At 40.5% G+C, this 22,052-nt stretch overlaps 1 protein-coding gene across 1 annotated transcript in view; it reads left to right on the top strand.

Moving 5' to 3' along the window:
- Positions 1-22,052, top strand: part of LOC122557882 (inner centromere protein-like) — a 67,308-nt gene that overhangs the window by 14,052 nt on the left and 31,204 nt on the right. The window contains exons 5-10 of the mRNA XM_043706050.1: positions 601-646; positions 10,278-10,320; positions 10,448-10,565; positions 14,230-14,275; positions 18,346-18,463; positions 20,767-20,861. Coding sequence (XP_043561985.1) covers positions 601-646; positions 10,278-10,320; positions 10,448-10,565; positions 14,230-14,275; positions 18,346-18,463; positions 20,767-20,861 — 466 coding nt within the window. The remainder of the gene's footprint in view (positions 1-600; positions 647-10,277; positions 10,321-10,447; positions 10,566-14,229; positions 14,276-18,345; positions 18,464-20,766; positions 20,862-22,052) is intronic.

Raw genomic sequence — 22,052 nt, 5'->3', positions numbered from 1 at the left:
TAAAATAGCGATTTAATATGCCAAACTAATTGAGCAAGGATAGTGAAATTATCCAAGATTATGCAGGTTCATTAACAGTGAGAAAATAAATCCAGATTATAAAAGGCACACTGTGCTTTGCATTCATGTTTCAGTAGTGACCTTAAGCAGCAATCCTGTTTGGTTTTTTTTAGTATTTCAACCCCAATTCCTCACTCTACCCAATGAATTTTCAAAATTTTCAATACGCTGTAATTTGAATCTAATACTGTTTCTCATTCTCTTCATGAGGATGATTTTGAACATGGAACATGAAACATTTCATAGAATCACTACAGTGTGGAAATAGGCCCTTTGGCCCAACAGATCCACACCAATCCTCTAAAGAGTATCCCACCCAGACTCATTTCCCCTATTACTCTACATTTCTCCCTGACTAACCTGCACATATTCTTCCAAATTTTAGAATATTGTTGGACTGTTTAATTCTACAGACTTTATTTGTATCAGCTTCTTGAATCTTTACCTAATACTTGATTGAGCTCTTTGACACTGCAAGTTTTGTTTTATACCAACGTTCTTTTCACTTTTGATTTAATTTCCTTTTCCTTTTGTCCTTAGATCATAACTCTGTTCAGAAATTGAAGAAAAATATGGAAGAAGAATGGTGAGATTTGTCTTTTGAGTAGCTGGCTTGTGGCTGAATGAAGTACAATCCATTTTTAAAAAAATTGTCATCCCTTAAAGGAGATCTCCTCTGGAAGATGTCTTGCTCTATAACTCTCCCAAGAAACTAGTTTCAATGTAGAAACCAGAGCAGTAATACTAACCTTGTCCTGGAGGTAATTGCTTTAACTGGAGTCCTTTCACAAATGCAAGTTGCTCTCTGCTTCCTTCCCAAGTGCGTTTTATAGATTATGCTATAGGCTAGTACAACACAGTCACCAAACAATCCTGTTTCTATTTAGCATTCACTAACTATTATAGATTTGTAGCATAGCTCTTACATGGGGAACTCTGCCGACTTTGATTGCTAAATCCTTTCTAAACCAACTTCACAAGTTCTATTTTAGTGACTTTATTTTTCTAATTGAAGTCCAACTTGTTTGTGTTAATTACCTTTTTAGTCACTACTTGAAAACTTCAAACTTCAATTTGTTATTCATTAAAGGCAAAGACTGATTTAGGGATAGTCAACATGGCTGTGTGCATGGGAACTCATGTCTCTCAAACTTGATTGAGTTTTTTGAAGAAGGAACAAAAGGATTGAGGAGGGCAGAGTGGTAGACGTGATCTACATGGACCTACCAGGCATTTGACAAGGTTCCCCATGGGAGACTGGCTAGCAAGGTTAGATCTCATGGAATACAGGGAGAACTCACCATTTGGATACAGAATGGCTCAAAGATAGTACTGTTGTGCCACCGTGCCGCTCATTGTAGTAGCCTCCACCACTTCCTCTGGCAGCTCATTCCATACACGAACCACCCTCTGCGTGAAAAAAAATTGCCCCTTAGGTCTCTCACCTGAAACATATGCCCTCTAGTTCTGGGCTGCCCGACCCCTGGGAAAAGAGTTTGTCTATTTATCCTATCCATACCCCTCATGACTTTATAAACCTTTATAAGGTTATCCCTCAGCCTCTGACGCTCCAGAGAAAGCAGCCATAGCCTATTCAACCTCTCCCTATAGCTCCAGTCCTCCAACCCTGGCAACATCCTTGTAAAACAGTTAGCACTGCTGCCTCACAGTGCCAGAGACCCGGGTTCAATTCCCACTTCAGGCAACTGTCTGTGTGGAGTTTGCACATTCTCCCCGTGTCTGTGTGGGTTTCCTCTGGTTGCTCCGGTTTCCTCCCACAACACAAAAATGTGCAGGTTAGGTGAATGGGCCATGCCCTAAATTGCACGTAATGATAGGTGAAGGGGTGAATGTAGGGCAATGGGTCTGGGTGGGTTGCTCTCCGGCAGACTTGTTGGGCCGAAGAGTTTGTTAGTGGAATTCATTGCCATAGAGTGCAGTGGAGGCCGAAACGCTAAATGTCTTCAAGGCAGAGATTGATAAATTCTTGATGTCACAAGGAATTAAGTGCTACGGGGAGAATGCGGGTAAGTGGAGTCGAAATGCCCATCAACCATGATTGAATGGCGGAGTGGGCTCGATGGGCCGAATGGCCTTACTTCCACTCCTATGTTTTAGTGTCTATAGAAGCCAGGGTGTGCTGGTGAGGGTTGTTTTTCAGACTGGAGGTATGTGACCAGTGGAGTGCCACAAGGATCAGTGTTGAGTCCACTACGTTTTGTCATTTATATAAATGATTTGGATGCGAGCATAAGAGGTATAGTTAATAAGTTTGCAGATGACACCAAAATTGGAGGTGCGGTGGACAGTGAAGAAGGTTACCTCTGATTACAATGGGATTTTCATCAGATGGGCCAATGGGCTGAGAAGTGGCAGATGGACTTTAACTTAGATAAATGTGAGGTGCTGCATTTTGGGAAAGCAAATCTTAGCAGGACTTATACACTTAATGGTAAGGTCCTAGGGAATGTTGCTGAACAAAGAGACCTGGGAGTGCAGGTTCATCTCTCCTTGAAAGTGGAGTCGCAGGTAGATAGGATAGTGAAGAAGGCGTTTGGTATGCTTTCCTTTATTGGTCAGAGTATTGACTACAGGAGTCGAGAGGTCATGTTGCGGCTGGACAGGACATTGGTTAGGCCTCCGTTGGAATATTGCATGCAATTCTGGTCTCCTTCCTATCAGAAAGATGTTGTGAAACTTGAAAGTTGCCAGGGTTGGAGGATTTGAGCTGTAGGGAGAGGTTGAATAGGCTATGGCTGCTTTCTCTGGGTTGTCGGAGGCTGAGGGGTAACCTTATAAAGGTTTATAAAGTCATGAGGGGTATGGATAGGATAAATAGACAAACTCTTTTCCCAGGGGTCGGGCAGCCCAGAACTAGAGGGCATATGTTTAGGGTGAGAGGGGAAAGATAGAAAAGAGACCTAAGGGGCAATTTGTTTTCACGCAGAGGGTGGTATGTGTATGGAATGAGCTGCTGGAGGAAGTGGTGGAGGCTACTACAATTGCATCATTTAAAAGGCATCTGGATGGGTATATGAATAAGAAGGGTTTGGAGGGATGTGGGCCAGGTGCTGGCAGGTGGGATTAGATTGGGTTGGGATAACTGATCGGCATGAACGAGTTGGACTGAAGGGTCTGTTTCCGTGCTGTACATCTGACTCTAATTGGTTTGAAATGTTCTACTTCTTTGTAGACAAAATGCATCCTGTTTTCGGTGATTGCCAGTGAGTCTGGTTACTAGGTGTTATACAATGTCAAAGTGCTTTGAAACCTTTTTAAGAACTTTCTGCAAGGCTTCAGATTTTAAGCTGCATAGTTCATTTACACAAATGTTGGTACCATATCTGAAAGTTTGTGACCATTGTTGTAGTCAAGGGTGGTAGAAGATGAAAACTGTCCAAATGTGAAAGACGCAATTAGCACAGGAATGATTTCCACCGTGCTTAAGTCTTTATTTTTAAATATGTCTTGGTGGGGACAAAAAAAGACATTTTGCCAGACCGTTTTGTCTTATACTCAACCTGATATTCTTGCAAATTGTTCTCGGGGAAAGCTACATGTATGTACTGTGTGTGAGAGAGGGGAGTGCTGACTGGATGGCAAATGGGCTCTTGTTAGAGGTCTTGCCATGATAAATGCAGTAAATAATAATGGTTGACTGTTCCCTGCCAGGCTTTGTTTAAATCTTAAACGGGCTAATTGTCCTGACCAGAATCAATGATAAATGATCTTATGAACAGGATGCATTTTGTCTACAATGCATTAGAACTTTTCAAACCAATTATGAACACCACATTTGAACCGGAGATTCGTTTTGTACAGTAACTAAAAGATAGTGTAAACAAGTTGAATTTAATTTAGAGAAATATGGTCACTAAAATAGGACTGAGAACCTGGTTGTCATGACTTTTATGGAGTTGAAATGGGCAAAATGTGTGTACATGTTCTCTTGCCTCTAAAGAATAGGGCCCTATGTAGCTTCCAGTACAGCTATGTGCCATCCTAAATTAACAACAAAATTTTGTGCACACAAGGGATAATTCAAGTGCAGAATCGATGTTGGACGCCTGTGTTGCAAGTTTTCTAAACATGATCAACGCCTTGTTAAATGCAAATAGTTGAAGTGATATGCTGTTGGATATGGTCTCCCAGTCTTTGGAATGTATGGTCTACATACCTAAGTCTATTCTGTGATCTAGATGTTTTCTAAAACATCTGAAACAGGTGGGACTTGAACCTGGGCCTCCTGGGTCTGGACTAAAAGTGATTAAATTCCACCATAGCAGCTGAGACAATCTGTGACATTTTCAAAGAATAGATATCTTGAAAGGCCCACAGTTCTTTTAAACAGTCAGTTCATCCACTTTTGTAATGTTGATGAATTCTATGGTACTTCTTTAAAAAGAAAATTCCAGGATGCTGCTCCATATTTTTGCCCAGAAACTGATAAGCTTCTCTCTAAGGGAACCTGGTCCACAGGGAGTGGTACAACGAAGAAGTGGCCAGGAGAACCAAGTTTTAGCATCTGAAAGTTACTCACATTTTAAAGCATGTATATTTTTTTGGCCAGCTTGCACATTACCTCGAAGAGCTCTTTTTTTTGCTTTTGACAAGCTGACTACTTCCTGAGTGATTTGCTTCTCTCATTGTATTCCTGTTTCCGTCTCCGTATGTCTTTTTGTCTGCATCTGTACCTTCACATTCCCAGTTCCTTTGCTGTAGTTCTTTTTGCCTCTGGCTCTTCTCTTGTGTCTGTCTCATGTGGTGTCTGTTTCAAACTGCCTTCCATTGGTGCACTCAAATCATGTGAACCAGTATATGTTAATATCTAAGAAATGTACAATTGATCACTTTGCAGTTGATGCAACTTGCTTGGACCTTGTTCAAATATTATGCAAACATATGAAATAGAAGCCGAAGTAGACCATTTGTCCTTCAAACCTGCTCAGCCATTCAGGAAAAGAATAGCTAATCTGTTTGCTTTGAATTCTACATTCACATCTACCCCATAACCTTTTTTATATTTAAAAAACAAAACCTTTAGATTCCCCTGTCTAACATTTTTATCCACTCCTGTCGTAAAAAGATTTAATAATCCCATCTCCATCATTTTGTGAAGCTGTGTTCCAAAGTACCACTACACTTGCGGAAAAGGTTCCCCCCATCCCTCACCTGAAAGGGCAACTGCCAATTTTAATTCTGCACTGACCCGTATGAGGAAACATCATTTCTGCATCCATCTTGTCAAGATTGTTCAGGACCCTATTTCGTTTCAATCAAGTCACTGTCATTCTTAAATCTGCAGTGGAAACCAGGTCAGTCCTTCCAAGTCAACCCACTCATTTCAAACATTCATCTTGTAAGCCATCTCCAATACATTTACATCACTTAAATAAAAATACTATAGCTGCATATCATGTTCAAGATTTGGTCCAACGATGTCCTGCATAACTGAAGTATAATCCTTTTTAAACAACTGAAGCATTTTATGTTCCATTCCCCTCAAAGGACAACAAGCTTTCTTGATTGCATGCTGTACCTGCATAATAACTCCTGCACCAGAATGCCCAAATCTCTCTGTACCTTTGGGATTTCTGCAGTCATTCTCCAATTAAGATAATATTCTACTTTTTCATTCTTTCCTGCTGAAAGGATCAACTTCACATTTTCTCACATCAGATCCCTCCCAATTCTTTTTCCCACCCATTCTGCATCCATCTGTAACCTCCTTAGTCTTCACAGCTTAACTTTCCTCCCTGTCTTTGTGTGTTCTGTAAATATATCTGCCATGTTTTTGCTCCCCTCATTTAAGTCATTCATGGAAATCGATCTTTAAGAAAAATGTTGAAGCCACAGCACAGACACTTACTCATCACATGCTGCTAATCAGGCAAGGATCCACTTATGCATAATCTATTTTGTCAGCTGTACTTATATCCATACTTATTAATATTATCCCATACAATTTGTTTTTATTTTTCACATTAATCTTTGTGGCACCATATCCAATGCCTTTTTAAACCCAAATGTTGTATGCCTCCTGTGTTCCTTCATTCACAATGCATATTGTTCCCTCTGGTCAGTTAGCTCAGTTGGATGAATGGGCTGGTTCATGGTGCATTACAAGTGCAATTACTGTACCAGCTGTCCACCTTCTCGACCTCCTCCTTCGCTTGAGGTGTGGTGACCCTCTGGTTAAACCAGTTATTTCTCTGAGAGGGCAGCCTATGCTCTGCTAGCACTGTGGTGACTTTATTCCCTCCAGAAAAGAAATTGGTTAAACATGACTTTCCTTTGAAATCGTGCTGACTCTTCCAATTTAACTTAGGTTTTTTAAAGATAGATAAATTTTGTTTAGTTTGGAAATGTGGTTGGCATGAACTAATTGGATAGAAGGGTCTGTTTCCGAGTTATTTGACTAAGTGCACATCCATAATCTCTCTAACCAATTTGTAACATCTTCCTAACAACGGATATCCAGTTAACTGGATTTCAGATTCCTGTTTACTAAAACCTCCTACTTGAATATAGAAATTATGGGCTGGGGGTGGGGGAATGGATTCTTAAGGTCCATTGCTTTTTCACAGCCGTGATAAAGAAATTGCAACTTTTCTTTCCTGTAATGCTTTTAGGGTAGAGAGTTATGTTTTTGTTTTCAGGCTAACAAATGGAGCATTAAACATTGCCTCTTGTGCACCTTCAAAAGTGATGGAAATAAATATAAAAGTTCTAGAGCTGGCCACATGCCTTTTGCTGCAAGGGTACCATGGTTTGAGGAGGTCTAGCACCATTATCTTGGGACAACTGCTGATGGAGCTATCCACATTCTTGCATCTCAGAATTGCAGCTGCTGTAGGAGGCAGTGCAAGAGGCAATACAAAGATGAGAATTAATCTATGTAATTGAAGGTGAGCAGGGGTGATATCTTTGCCCTGATTTGTTATTTTTGTGAACCTTCTATCTCAACTGACAGAAGAAATTCAACAATTTGGTACAATATATGACTGAAGAAAGTACATTAATTTTTGGCAAAAGCATCTGGATCCAGATCCTGGAAATATAATTGCATCATTGGGATTGGATGGATGATTTCACTTTTATCTGGGCTGCTAAGGATCACTTCAACTGCTTTGAAAGTTACATTTAAATATAGAAGATGGGGATGAATTGTTGGCCATTCAAGCCCTCGTGTCTACTCTGCTAATCTTTAATACCGGTAGCCCCCACTATCTGAAAATAGAATGTTCTCAGGAAACCTTTCATACACCAAAAATGGTGTGAAGCAAAGGTGCATGATTTATATGGGAAAACATCGCTTTTGTTGTGTAAAAACAAAAATCCTCTTTGGATTTTCAAAACAGGTACTAATATAGGTCTTTCATAAAAGCGAAATTATGTAAAGTGAATGTTCGAAAAGCAGGGAATTCCTGTATTATGGATGATCATGGAGCTCAGTATCTAAATTTTACATTGCCCCACCAAATATCCCTTGATTCCTCCAGCTGTAACAGCTTTGTTACCTCCTTCTTGGGAAAACACTATATTTTGGCCTCACCACTTTGTGGTAATGAGATGAATTCAACAGGATCACAACCCTAGATGAAGAAAGTTCTCCTCATCTCAACCCTAAAAGGGGTACCCCTTATTTTTCAACATGATCCCTCGTTCTGGGCTCTCCCACCATCAAACATCTAACCTGTCCAATCCCTTTGAAGTTTGTAAGTTTCTCTGCAATTCACCCTCATTCTTCTAAATCCAGTGAGTATAATCTTAACTGACTCTTCTCTCCTTTTACATCAGTTCTGCCATCCCAGGACTCCAGTAGTGAGCAACACTTTTGGCAAAGGTTGTTGGATGTGATTTTGGGCTGAAGATTCCTTGGCTGAGTTGGACATCCTTTCTTTTAGCTTAAAGTTAGGGGTGATTGTAGTGGTTCAGTGGTTAGCACTACTGCCTCTCGGTGCCAGAGACCAAGGTTCAACTCCAGCCTTTGATGACTGTGTATGTGGATTTTACACATTGTGTTTGTGTGGGTTCTCTCTGGGTGTTCTGGTTTCTTCCTACACGCAAGGTTTGCGGGCTAGATTGATTGATTAGCCATGTGAAATGCAGGGTTACGGGAATGGTGTGGGTCTGGATGGGATGCTCTTTGCAGAGTCCAATGGGCCAAACAGACAGAATCCCTACAGTGTGGAAGCAATGATCAGCCACCAAACAGTGCTATGTGATTGTGATTGTGATAAAGTTGCCCTTCTCACTTATTGGAAACTTGTTGCATCCTCCAAACCGTTTTTCTTTTGGTTTGTCACGTTTGTACAGTGCTGAAAGTAATCTGTAACCCTTTTACTAAATTAGTTTCAATGTAATGTTTTTGGATAAATTCAGTGCTCAATATAGAGATGGGTGGTGCAGTGGCTCAGTGGTTAGCACTGCTGCCTCACAACACCAGAGTCCCAAGTTCGGTTCCAGACTCAGGTGACTGTGTGGAGTTTGTACATTCTCCCCATGTCTGCTCTGGTTTCCTCTCACAGATGTGAAGGTTAGGTGAATGGCTATGCTAAATTGCCCCAAGGATTCAGGATGTGTAGGCAAGGTGCATTAGTCAGGGGAAATGTAGAGTAATAGAAGTAGGGGAATGGGTCTGGGTGGGTTACTGTTCGGACGGTTGGTGTGTACTTGTTGGGCCAAATGGCTTGTTTCCTCACTGGAGGGATTCTATCATTGTGAGTCTCAAAACTGAAAATGAAGAAATGGTACCAAATATGTATTACCATTGTTTTATGGTGGTCTTTACTACAAATGGGCATCAAAACAGAAAAAAAAAAATCATACTTTCTTGGTCCAGCCCCTTCATCAAGTTTCCCTCCTTCTGTTCCCCTCATGTTATGATTGGAGGAGCAGCAAGAACTGGCACCTGTGATTTGAAGGAGTTGGTGCATTTATTCTGGCTAGTATTGCTGCTGTCATACCAGGATTCTTTTGGCTGCCCCATGACCAATTGTGTTGCAATGTGGCCAAGGAGGAGAATGCAAAAACGCAGAGGAGGCAAATGGACCTAACACTGAGACCAGGAGCAGAGCCTGGGGTAGCTGTTATTTTGGCCTCTCCCTTCTCTTGACCTGGATGTTGTACATGCAGCTAGGAGAGTGGGGGATTTGGTTGATCTTTGACCTTTTCATTGGGATAGCATAGGTGAATTTGGGTGTTGTTTTCAAGGGAAGTGAGAGCTAGATAGACTTTGCACGAGTGCCAGTTCATGGGGATGAGAGTTTGGAGTCTGGGTCTGGAGCCATGCATTGTCTGATTGGTAGCTTGGTGCTGCAACATTAGTTTGTGTCAATTTCCTTTGTACTTTTTGGACCTGTGAAAATTAGTAGCGATGTCTGTTTGAAGTGTGTGCTGAAAACATACGTCGTGAAGGGAAAGAAATGTGAAATAGAACAAAACCGGCCCCAGTGCAAGCAGGTGGAACTAGTTTTAGTTTGGGAGCATGGTTGGGGTGGACTGGTTGGACGAAAGGGCCTGTTCCCGTGCTGTATGATGAGTCTGCACCCTCCAAAACATGTATAATTTGCTTTCAATTAAATTTTAAGTGGTTGCATATGAGATGCTTTTCCTGTCAAAATTTTCATTTTGGAAATAGTAAGGGAAATGTATTTCTTTCAAATTAGTTTATAAAACATGTTTTGTAGGAAACCAAATACCAAGACCTGGCTCCTGGATATCAAGCTTTAAGGAATTAATTATGTAATCTTGTGTTTCTTTTCTTGCTGTATATTCAATCTAAAGATAATACTTTCTGGATTTTAAGGATATGTCGCCATGTGACTATGACCTAACAAAGGAGTTGGTGAGCATGAAAATGCCCCTTAATCAAAGGATAGTGCTCTTGGGGTAATTTCAAAAAGCAATCCTGAGGAAAGAAAATTTATTTTGACTCATCCTGGACAACTTTAAACAGAAAAGTAGATTAGTTTCATTTTGTTTTTGCAATACTTTTGAGATGGCCATAAAGTAGCTTAATCTAAAAATTTAATGTGTGTTTTGGAAATAAATTCAATGAGTTGTAAGTTGTATTAAATTGCAAGTTTCTTCCACTTGTCAGAAGATTTCTATGACATACCTTTTTATCAAAAGGCTTAACAGTATTTGTTCTGATCTTTAGTTCAAAATATTGAAAATTATAGCATACTTAGAACAATGTTTTGTTATTGCAGTGTTGAAGTGACTGAACCAAATCAAAATCGACCAGTCATGTTGGTAGGTATCATTCAAATTGTATTGCTCTTCTAAGCTTTTGACATTTAATTTCTATAGTAGTTTAATTAGCGATGTGAGCAATCATGCAAACCACACCCTTTCTTTGAGTTGTTCTATTTATCTGCAGGGTCCTGAAAAGCACGGTCCTCGATGCACTAGAAATGCCACAAAAATTGTGAAGGCCAACCTTGAGAATGTGTCTCGGCTGCAAGCTTGTAGAAATTCACCAAGGTTTCAGGGAAAAGGTTTGTGGTCAATTTCTTTTTTTTTAAAGTTCAATTTTACTTTTGGAAAACTCACCATAGTTATATGGTTTTGTTTTGAGATGGTGTTCTTGCTAATTTTTTTAAAGACTGGAATTTTCTGTGTAGAGTGTGTTGAAGCTTGTAAAAAGCCAAGTCGGAAAGAACAGTCAGATACTGAACCAATGTGAGGCAAAAACTATTTCAAACTCGTGATTTTGGATGAATTGTCACCTCCTCCAAGAGGATAAGGAAAAGCTGTGCATGATGGGCAATTAAGTGGAGTGGCTTTGTTTTAATAAAAATAACCATTTGCAATTCTACAGCCATAGTGTGTGCTTTGAGATATTGTTTTCTGGGTAGTCATCATTGCAACCTCAAATTAATTTGTTGAAGGTCAGCAATGCTGCTTTACATTGTGAAGCCTATATTGGGTACAGTGATTGTGCACTTTCCTGTGTATTGAAATGTACCAGTGAAGTCTATTCTTCCTGAAATGCAGTGGTTAGCACTGCTGCCTCACAGTGCCAGGTTCCCAGGTTCGATTCCAGCCTCTGGCGACTATCTGTGTGGAGTTTGCACATCCTCCCTGTGTCTGCATGGGTTTCCTCCGGGTGCTCTGGTTTCCTCTCGCAGTTCAAAGATGTACAGGTCAGATGAATTGGCCATGTTAAATTGCCCATAGTGTGAGGTGCATTAGTCAAGGGAAATGAGTCTGGGTGAGTTACTCTTCAGAGGGTCGGTGTGGATATGTTGGGCCAAAGGGCCTGCTTCCACACTGTAGGGAATCTATTCTAATCTAAAATCTCCTGATGTAGGGCAATCATTACAACTTGAATCTTCAAAGTGCTGCTGGACTAAGGGCTTTCTTCAGCATCTTTGTACACTTCCCTGTGCTAAGTATATGCCTTGCATGGACTTATCCATGCATGTGAGCAATCCAAATATTTTGTCCAAATGTATGCCTTATCTGGTAGAGACAGCAGTTGCTGACTTCCCTCCATTTTAAGTCTTAGCAGACCTGCATGACTCAGCATAGTTCTGTTCACATAACAGGCCATTGCCAAACCTCTGAGGTTCCTGTTATCCTCAGTCTTATCCAACGTCACCCTGTCTACATACAATGCAAACTTCAAAGAATTATGTACCTGAGCCCCAAGGTCTCTGTTCTACAATAGTACCATTAATTGTCTTGCCCTTTTTTTTGTGTTTTTTTCAGATTAGATTAGTGTGGAAACAGGCCGTTCGGCCCAACAAGTCCACACCGCCCCGCCGAAGCGCAACCCACCCATACCCCTACATCTACCTCTTACCTAACACTACGGGCAATTTAGCATGGCCAATTCACCTGACCTGCACATTTTTGGACTGTGGGAGGAAACCGGAGCACCCAGAGGAAACCCACGCAGACACTGGGAGAATGTGTAAACTCCACACAGTCAGTCGCCTGAATCGAGAATTGAACCCGACTGCATTTTACCAAAATGCAGAACCTCATTTATCCAAATTAAACTCAATGTGCCACTCCTCAGCCCATTAACCCAGTTGATCAAGATCTCTTTGTCATCTTAGCTACCCTTCACTTCCACTATACCATCAATTTTGGTGTCATCTACAAACTTACCAGCCATGCCTCCTATGTTCTCATCCTAATATTTGTACAAAATGACAGACAAAAGTGGACCCAGCACTGGTCCCTGTGAAACACTGCTGGTCACAGGCCTCCAATTTAAAAAAAACAATTCTCTATCAACACCCTCCTGCTGTTAATCCAATTTGCAAGCTCACCCTGAATGTGATTGAGCTTTACGAATTCGTCTAACATATGATTGTCAAAGGCTTTACTAAAGTCCAATTAATCAGTATCTTCTACGCTGCCATCATTTATCTTAGTTTTCTTTTGAAAGGAAATAACAATCAAGTCTGAGATAGGGTTTCCCTTGAACAAAACCATGCTGGCTATTTCTCATCATTCCTTGTCTCTCCAAATGTGTGCACATCCTATTGTTCAGAATCACTTGCAACAGCTTACCCACGACTGATCCAGAGTTCTAAAGAACTCTGGCTTTCCATGCATCCCTTTTTAAATGAAGGCACAAAATTAGCCACTCTCCAGTCATCCAGCATCTAACCCATTGGTATAGGTAGCATAAATATTTCTGCAAGGAGCCCCACAATTTCCTCTCTAACTTCCCACAATGTCCTGGAATACACTAGATCAGGTCCTGGAGATTTATCCATTTTTATACAGGGCAACTCGTATATCTGCAGATTGGGTAACTGAAAAGGCAGTAACACTCAGTTTACTGCAGCCTGAACGTATTATAGCAATCATTCCAGGACCCAAGGGCTGCCGGAAATGAATGGGTTTGCTCTACCTGCAGTTCCTGGCTTCTGCTGTAGGTCTCAGAACGTATCCCACGTGGATATGAGGGACTACTGTATTTTCTAAGATCTCTAGGATTTCCTCTTCTGAAATGTGAACTATTTTCAAAACATCAATGTTTGAGTTCCGTAGCCTGTATAGCTTTCTCTTTTAGGAGTTGAATTTGGGGAACATTCCTAACTTGGGTGAATCAGTAATCTTGAAGAGTGTGATGCTGGAATAGTACAGCCAGTCAGGCAGCATGCGAGGGATAAGAGAATCAATGTTTCAGGCATAGGCCCTTCATCAGGAATCAGATTCCATAGGGTTGTTGACAAGAATTTAGCATGCACGTCAAAATTGGTTGCAGAGTAACAGGATGACACATAGGCATGCACACATGCAAATAGACCCCTTCATTGCTCCAGGATACCAAGTTATAGTCAGAAGTGACTATTGCATTCTTGCACAAGAAATGGATTTATGCCCAAAATGACAATTCTCCTGCTCCTTGGATGCTGTCTGACCAGCTGCTTTTCCACACTCTGACTCTGATCTCCAGCATCTGCAGTCCTCACTTTTTCTCCTGAATTAGAAATGTACCAATATTTGTGCACTGTGCCATAAAATTTGAGCTTTAAAACAATTTGTTTCCAAGATTGAGGTTTTTTGGAGCCAATTCATTTTTGACTGGCCATTTTGGACAGCTATTTTCAGGATGGATAAACTTATAACCGAGAAATCTGTCTGGCCACTGAAATGACTGCATTAGCAATCTGATCTATGCGAAAAGATAGCAAATTAAAAATGGGCTGTTAAAATCATAGCTGTCCCATTTCTTGTGCAAGAATGCAATAGTCACTTCTGACTATAACTTGGTATACTGGAGCAATGAAGGAGTCTAGTTTCATGTGTGCGTGTATCATTCTGTAACTCTGCAACTAATTTTGATGGGCATGCTAAATTCTTGTCAACAACCCCATGGAATCTGATGCCGCTTCCAGATTTTAACCTTGTCTGGGGTCATGTTCCTGTTAAGCTGTGCAGGTACCCTGAGGCTCCTGTTACGATCTTGGCATGCCTTCTGGTGTGCTGACGTTGATTTTCAGGTTTGCAATGCAGTGTGATGAAGTCATTTCAATTCTTACCTGATTGATACTAAGTTGGAGTTGAGAGAGCATTGGAATGCAAGTTATGATTTGAGATTTAACGGTAGCTTTGAAACTGGCTGACCATTACAATCAGAATAGATCACTTTGCCTGTTTCTTGGTATGTTGATTATTTGTTTTATAACTCCATAGATAGCAGCAATTCTGATGAACTGAATTCTGACAATCTGAGGCTTGGGTGAGTTTTTGAAGATGATTGTATGTTTGGTTTCAACTGAATGGCGAGCTTAATGTCCTGAAGTTAAATATAGCACATGACCAACATTACAATGATTTGCATGTATAACTGAATACCAAAATACAAAAATCCTTTTGCATATTTCATGTTTTGTGTGAAGAGGGAGTGGTCTAAAAGATTCTACTGTGGTAATAGTTTGTAAATGGTTTGCAGATCAATGTTCTCTGAAAGTGAGGCCATTATTGCAAATATAGTTGAACAATAGCCTGCCCATCTAAGTTCTGAGTCTGTGACTATGACTGTCCCAGGCACACTGTCGCCATTAAAACATAGATTGGAGGAGGCGATTCAGGCCTTCAAGCCTGATCTGCCATCCATCACGATCATGGCTGATCATCCAACACAATAGCCGAATTCTGATTTCTTCCCATAAACCCTGGTTCTATTCGCCCTAAGTGCTATATCTCGCCACCCCTTCAATACATTTAATGTTTTGGCATCAATTACTTCCTGTGGCAATGAATTCCACAGCCCCACCACTCTTTGGGTGAAGAAATGTCTCCTCATGTCTGTCCTAATTGGTCCACCCCATTCCTGGGTATATCCTGTTACATTAACAAAACTGACTCCCCAAGATGGTGGCATTGAGAGAATTTGTTTTTTGTTGGGAGAGAGTACCTCTGGAGTACTCAACACTTGACTCTGGACCCCTGTGGAATCTTGTAGCATTAAGCCAAGGTAAGGTAAACCTTGTGCTGATTTAACCTGACCCCAGCATCTTGGAGAGGTTTCAGCCAACTGTGACAAAATGGATCAGCTGAAGGTACTGGGTACGAGAAAGGCTAATGATTCTGGTAGCATTCCAGCAGCAGTAATGATGATATGCTGTAGAATTTGCCATGTTCCGAGCCAAGCTGTTCCAATACTGCTACAACACTAACATCTACCCAACAGCATGGAAATTTGCCGAGAGTTGACCTGTTCATGAAGTGGGACAAATCCAATCTGGCAAATTATTGCCCTGTCAGACTGCACTTAGTCAGCAATAACCTGCTTGTTGATCATCTGTTTGGGTTTTGACTCCTAACCTTATTGCAACCTTGATCCAAACATGAACTAAATGGCTGAATTCCAGAGCATTTGACCAAGTGTGCCATCCAGAGGGGATGACATGGTGGCTCAGTGGTTAGCTCTGCTGCCTCTCAGTGCCATGGACCTAGGTTCAAAGAGTAACCTACCCAGACCCATTCCCTGAACCTATTACTCTATACTTAACCCTAACTAATGCACCTAACCTACACATACCTGATCACTGAGCAATTTAGCATAGCTAATTCACCTAACCTGCATAGATTGGATTGTGGGAGGATGTGCAAACTCCACACAGATAGTTGCCTAAGGCTGGAAATCAACCTGGGTTCCTGGCATTGAGGCAGCAGTGCTAACCACAAGCCACCTTGACCCCCTGACTTTATGGGGCACTACCACGACACCACAACAGCTCCAAGTTCCTCCAGGTAGTGTCCTTGGCCCAACCATCTTAGTTTGTTTATCTCAATCATTTAAGATCGGAATTGGGTATGTGCTTGCTGATCGCACACTTGCTGAAGCAGCCGGGTCCATGTGCAACAAACCACTTGATTGGCACCTAACCCACCACCTTCAACGCTTGTTTCTATCACTCATACACAATTGTAAATGTGTGTATCCTCCTGAAGATGTATTGCAGCATCATATCCATGTTCTTCACAAGGATTTTCCAAACTTATGACCTTTTCAGCTGAAAGGCAAGCACACACAGGAACAAGATTGCATGCAAGTTTCCCTCCAAACAGTGCACCATCATGCCTGGCCATTCTATCACCATTCTTTAATAGATAAAAATCAGCACGGGAATAGGCCCTTCAGCCCACCAAGCCTGAGTCAATACATGATACCTTTTTAAACTTATAAACCTTTTGCCTCCGTGATGTCCATATCCCGCTATTTCCTGCCTTTTCATGTATCTATCAAGCCTCTTAAATGTTACTATTGTATCTGCTTCTGCCACCTCTGACAGTGTATTCTGAGTGCTTACCTCTCTCTCTGTAAACCAAAAAAAACTTGCCTCTTGTATCTCCTTTTAAATGTTTCCCCTTTTTTTTTTTAATTCCTAAACCTTTGCCCCCCAAGTAATTGATATTTCTACCTGGTGGGGTGCTGAGGAGAGAGCGCTCCAACTATCCAATCTATGCGTGCCTCTCATAATTTTGTAAACTTCAGACAGGTCACATCTTAGCCTTCAGCATTCAAGTGAAAACAAACCAAGTTTTTCCAATCTTTCATGGCAAATCCTGGTAAACTGTTTCTGAACACTGTGTCCGAAGCCTCCCCATCCTTCTGGTAGTGTGATGACCAGAACTATATGCAATATTCTAAATATGGCTATCTAATGTTCTGTACAGCTGCAACATGACTGTTCCAATTTTTTTTTGTTAATTTATTTTTTCTTTCTCCGTGCTCCAATGGTTGTACCATTTACTGTATACTTCCCTCGTATATTAAATGTTCCAAAATCCATCATTGCTTTTTTTTCTTTCCAGCTTAAGTTTCATCTGCCACATCTCCACCCAAGTCTTTAGCCGACCTATATCTGCTGTATCCTTGGCTAATCCTCCTCACCATCCCCAGCGCCCCAGTCTTTGTCTGCAAACTTACTAATCATACCATCTGCAATCTCCTCCAAATCATTTTGTACATATTATAAACAATAGGGCTCCGGGCACTGATCCTTGTCACAGACCTCCAGTTAGAAAATACCCTTTCATTGCTACAGTCTTCTATGACCAAGCCAATTCTGTATACATCTTAATAGCTCACTGTGGATATGACTTCACCTTTTATACCAGCCTGCCGTGAGGGACTTTGTCAAATGCCTTGCTAAAGCCCATGCAGGCACCGTCCATCATCCTGTGTCATCTATTATCGGTGCCTGTCTAACTTTGCAGGTGACCTTGTAGAGATTTATAAAATCATGAGGGGCATCGATAGGAAAAAGGCCTTGCTATTCATCCTAGAGCAGGGGAAACCAAAACTAGAGGACAACTGTTTTAAGGTGAGAGGGGAAAGATATTTAAAAGGGACCTGAGGGGTACCTTTTTCATGCAGAGTGGTGTGTGTATAGAATGAGCTGCCAGAGGAAGTGGTGGAGGCTGGGACAATTACAGCATTTAAAAGGGATATACAGGGCTATGGGCCAAAAGCTGGCAAATGGGACTAGATTAGATTGGGATGCCTGATTGGCATGGATGAATTGGACCAAAGGGCCTATTTCCATGCTGTATGACTGAGTCTATAGCTTGAGGCCTGACCAGCACAAAGCCATGCTGTCAATCCCTAATAAGTCCACATTTTTCCAAATTTGAGTAAATCCTATCCTTTAAAAGTCTTCTACAATAATTTCCTTAACACTGATGTAAAGGTCAATAGTCTGATTTTATCTGATTATCCTTTTGCATCCTCCCCATACCCCCAGTTTTTAAAAAACAAAATTGGCTATTCTGAAGTCCTCTGGGACCTCTCCTGTGACTAAAGAGTACAAAGATTTTGTACAAGGCCCAAGCTGTTTCCTTTTTCCAATATTCTGGGATAGATCCCATCAGGTCCTGGGTCTTTGTTTGCATCAATGCTTTTCAAAGCACCCTACAGTGTAATCACCTGTGCAATCTTTGGGGAAGGAAAAAGTTCTGATTCTTGGTCTGGGCGAGAGAAAGGTGTAGTTTTGTTGAACTGAATTCTGAAACACATGGCAGATTTTTAATATTGTTTAATCCCCTCCTATCTGAATAAAATTTCAGCAGTCTTGAGCATATAGTTTGGTTTCTGTTTGTGAATGAACAGATATAAACTATTTAATGTCCTTGAATGAAAATGGTCTAGTAAAAATGATACTAGTTAAGCCTGAATTGATAATGATATCAAAAAGATCATAACCTGTGTTTATGAAATATAATACTACACTTTGCACCATTTTATCAGCTTGAATCATGCTGTTTTGATCATTATTGGCCTTAAAATTTACTCTTTCTCAGATGTAAAAATAATTACAGGCAAGGCGTTGAAAATGTGCATAATCACACTGGGGTGTTGAATTGTGACGATTCTCTGCCAAGAAAGAAGAGTGCTTCCCCATCTTGTCCTCCAAGTAAGGTTAGTCTTGGAAGCAAAACTTTCCATGATATTTGCACTATTTAATGTTAAAAAGAATACTTGTTTACCCTCCCTATCTGCTTAGTGGAAATCAGTGGCACGCTTGATTTCACTCACATTTTAGTCTTGTGACAACCATTTTAATGGTCTCTTGTTCCGACATAACTTAAAATTAAAGTCAAAGATTTTAGATCCTGATTATCCTTCTGTGCTAGTTCTGTAGCAGAACAAAATTCTTCTGTTAACTGTACTTCAAGTTTGAAATATTTCAGCACTTTTATTTGTATTATTTTGAAAGACATTTCCTAAATTTCCTATTTGTATTTGAGCCCTGGACTTCTCTCTATATTCTCGTAGCCCTCAAAATCTTTTGTTTTATTCCCAATCTTCTTTTTAACCAGACATTATTTCTATTCCTGGAAGTGATACTGGTAAGTTTCCTCTGAACCTGTCCATGACATTGTTGTTCTCCCTACATTTTATTTCTCTGCAAGATTGAATAGTCTTATTGAGTTTTGAAATGAAGTCTCCCAATACCTGCAATCAATATTGGCCTAATTGACGCATGGTTAACTGATTAACTTTGCCCTTCAAGGTTGTTCCATGCTCAAAACATGTTGTCAATTTGTTGTCAAGGCTCTGCTGATTCTTATTTTCATTCAGCATTTTGGGATGCATTCTGTCAAGTCCTAATGCTTTTTCCACAACTTTCTCAGTATTTTGTCTGTAGTTAGCATATTGACTAACTGCTCTTTTTGAGCTATTTTTTTCAATCCATTATCTCGCATGGTGGTCAGTGGTTAGCACTGCTGCCTCACAGCGCCAGACCTGGGTTTTGATTCCTGCCACTGGTGACTGTGCAAAATCCACACAGACATTCTCCCAGTGTCTGTGTGGGTTTTCTCCAGGTGTTCCGGTTTCCTCCCCACAATGCAAAGATGTGCAAGTTAAGTGATTTGGTCATGCTCGATTGCCCATAGTGTTCAGGGATGTGGAGGTTAGATGCATTAGTCAGGGATAAATTTAGAGTAATGTGGTAGGGGAAATGGATCTGGGTGGGTTACTCTTCAGAGGGTCGGTGTGGACTTGTTGGGCCAAATTACCTGTTTCCACACTGTACAGGTTCTATGATCATATGATCTATGATTTTGGATGTTAGTTTGCTCCGAGATGGAAAATGTTTTGTTTTTGGATGTTTTGTCACCATACTAGGTTACCTAATCGGTGAGCTACTGGTGAAGTGCTGGTTGTTATGTCCTGTTTTTCCTAAGATGGGTGATATCATTACCAGTTCTTTTTCTCAGTGGGAGAGAGATTGGGTCCAAATCATTGTGTTTATCGATGGAGTTCTGGTTGGAATACCAGGCCTCTCGGCATTCTCATGCGTGTCTCTGTCTCTGTTTGGCTTTCCTAGGATGGATGTGTTATCCCAGTCAAAGTGGTGTCCTCTTTGCAAGCAAGGATACTAGTGATAATGGGTCATGTCTTTTTGTGGTTAGTTAGTGTTCATGTATCCTGGTGGCTAGCTTTCTGCCTGTTTGTCCGATTGTAGTGTTTGTTTGTCTGTTATTTACAAAATACCATACAAAGCTCTTTATCGCTTAGTAGCTTTTTAATTTCCTCAGTTTGACTCTGTCAGTATTAACAAGCTTTGAAATACAAACATTTTTGTACTGTTGGAGCAAATGACCCTTGTTGTCAGATTTTGGGGTTTGTAATCACAATTATTTAATACAGTTTACCATTTGCCATCAGGATGACTATTTTCATTTTCAGTTTGTTTACCACATCACTTGAGGTTAGTTCAGTGGAGCATTGTGACCTCTGATTCTTGTAATCGTTTTTGATTTCATTTGCTAGAGATTTTTTTTTGTAGAAGGCTAGTTATTACTATACAACAGTTAAGTGATGCTAAATGCTGCACAGGAACTACTAAAGATGAAATTTTTAAATTATTCCATTTTAGGAGTACTCCGATTTTCCAAAGCTGTCAATCTGGTTCGCTCACAGCAAATTTAGTATTTCACTTCCCTGATCTTGGAGGTTCACCACTGAAAGTATATTGTCTTATCATGAGTTCCTGTTATTTGAAAACTTGGGGGGGGGGGGGGGGGCAATAACAAAGAAACGGATTTGATTCATTTTTACATTTTAAGCAACATTTGATTCATTTTTATGTAAATGAGGACAATGGATTTGTGATCCAACTGTCAATTTCTTGTTTTTGAAAAGGTACTTTTTCATGCGGTTATTAAAAGAAAAACTCTGAGCGTATGCCTTTAATTGTCCCTTGTGCATTTCAGAAAAAGATCCGCCTGAAAAATCTGAAGAAGCAAGAAGAAGTGAGAATAGAGAGACAAGAGGAAGAAAAGAAACACCAATTGGAAGAACTTAAAAAGTAAGAAAATGTTAATTTAATATGTGCTAGTCCAGACTGAAGTTAGTTGCAATATCTGAAAACATTGTGAAATTATTTCATTGCTATCTGTTAAATTGTTCATTTTTTAATTACAATAACACTGGTTACTAGTCCTACAGTCTCCAGATGTGACCAAAATTTACAGTCTCTATAAAAATGATACTCAAAAGCTTTTGAGTCCAGTGCACAATTTGAAGAAAGGTTTTTGATCCTGGCCAATGTGTTTCCTTTCAACATCACACCAAAAGATCCCCATCCGTTACTAGAACTATTTCAAGGTAATTGTGCATGAAGGACATGGAAGTCTGAATCTTTTTAATTTTGAAAATTTTAAACACCACTATTAATTATTTCGGTATCCAGAAATCCCTCTGGATCCTGTTTCTTTTCAGTCAGCTTCAGGATTTGTTAAAAGTCTCATTGACTTGATTTATTATATCCTGCAAATTTGGGAATGCCCAAACCTTTGGTCTTAATTATTTCTTGTCACTTTCAAATCCTGCACCACACTGAAGTGAATTCTCTTTCACATGCTGGCATGAAACTCAGTTAATGAAACATGCTGGAAAGGAATAAAAGGCATTTTGCAGACAATTTTGCTGAGATGAAGAAAAGTATAGGACAGTTACTGTGGTTCTGTTCGCCGAGCTGGAAGTTTTTATTGCAAACGTTTTCTTAATTATTTCTTGTCACTTTCAAATCCTGCACCACACTGAAGTGAATTCTCTTTCACATGCTGGCATGAAACTCAGTTAATGAAACATGCTGGAAAGGAATAAAAGGCATTTTGCAGACAATTTTGCTGAGATGAAGAAAAGTATAGGACAGTTACTGTGGTTCTGTTCGCCGAGCTGGAAGTTTTTATTGCAAACGTTTCATCCCCTGGCTAGGCGACATCATCAGTGCTTGGGAGCCTCCTGCGAAGCGTTTCTTTGATGTTTCCTCCGGTGTTTATAGTAGTCTGTCCCTGCCGCTTCCGGTTGTCAGTTTCAGCTGTCCTCTGTAGTGGTTGGTATATTGGGTCCAGGTCGATGTGTTTGTTGATGGAGTTTGTGGATGAATGCCATGACTCTAGGAATTCCCTGGCTGTTCTCTGTCTGGCTTGACCTGTGATAGTAGTGTTGTCCCAGTCGAATTCATGACATCCCACTCAGACCCATAGTATCACTG

This window comes from Chiloscyllium plagiosum, chromosome 16 (genome assembly GCF_004010195.1).
Source record: "Chiloscyllium plagiosum isolate BGI_BamShark_2017 chromosome 16, ASM401019v2, whole genome shotgun sequence".
In the NCBI taxonomy this organism is placed as follows: Eukaryota; Metazoa; Chordata; class Chondrichthyes; order Orectolobiformes; family Hemiscylliidae; genus Chiloscyllium; species Chiloscyllium plagiosum.
Note: the sequence above shows the minus strand (reverse complement) of the source record. Positions and strands in the feature narration are given on the sequence as shown.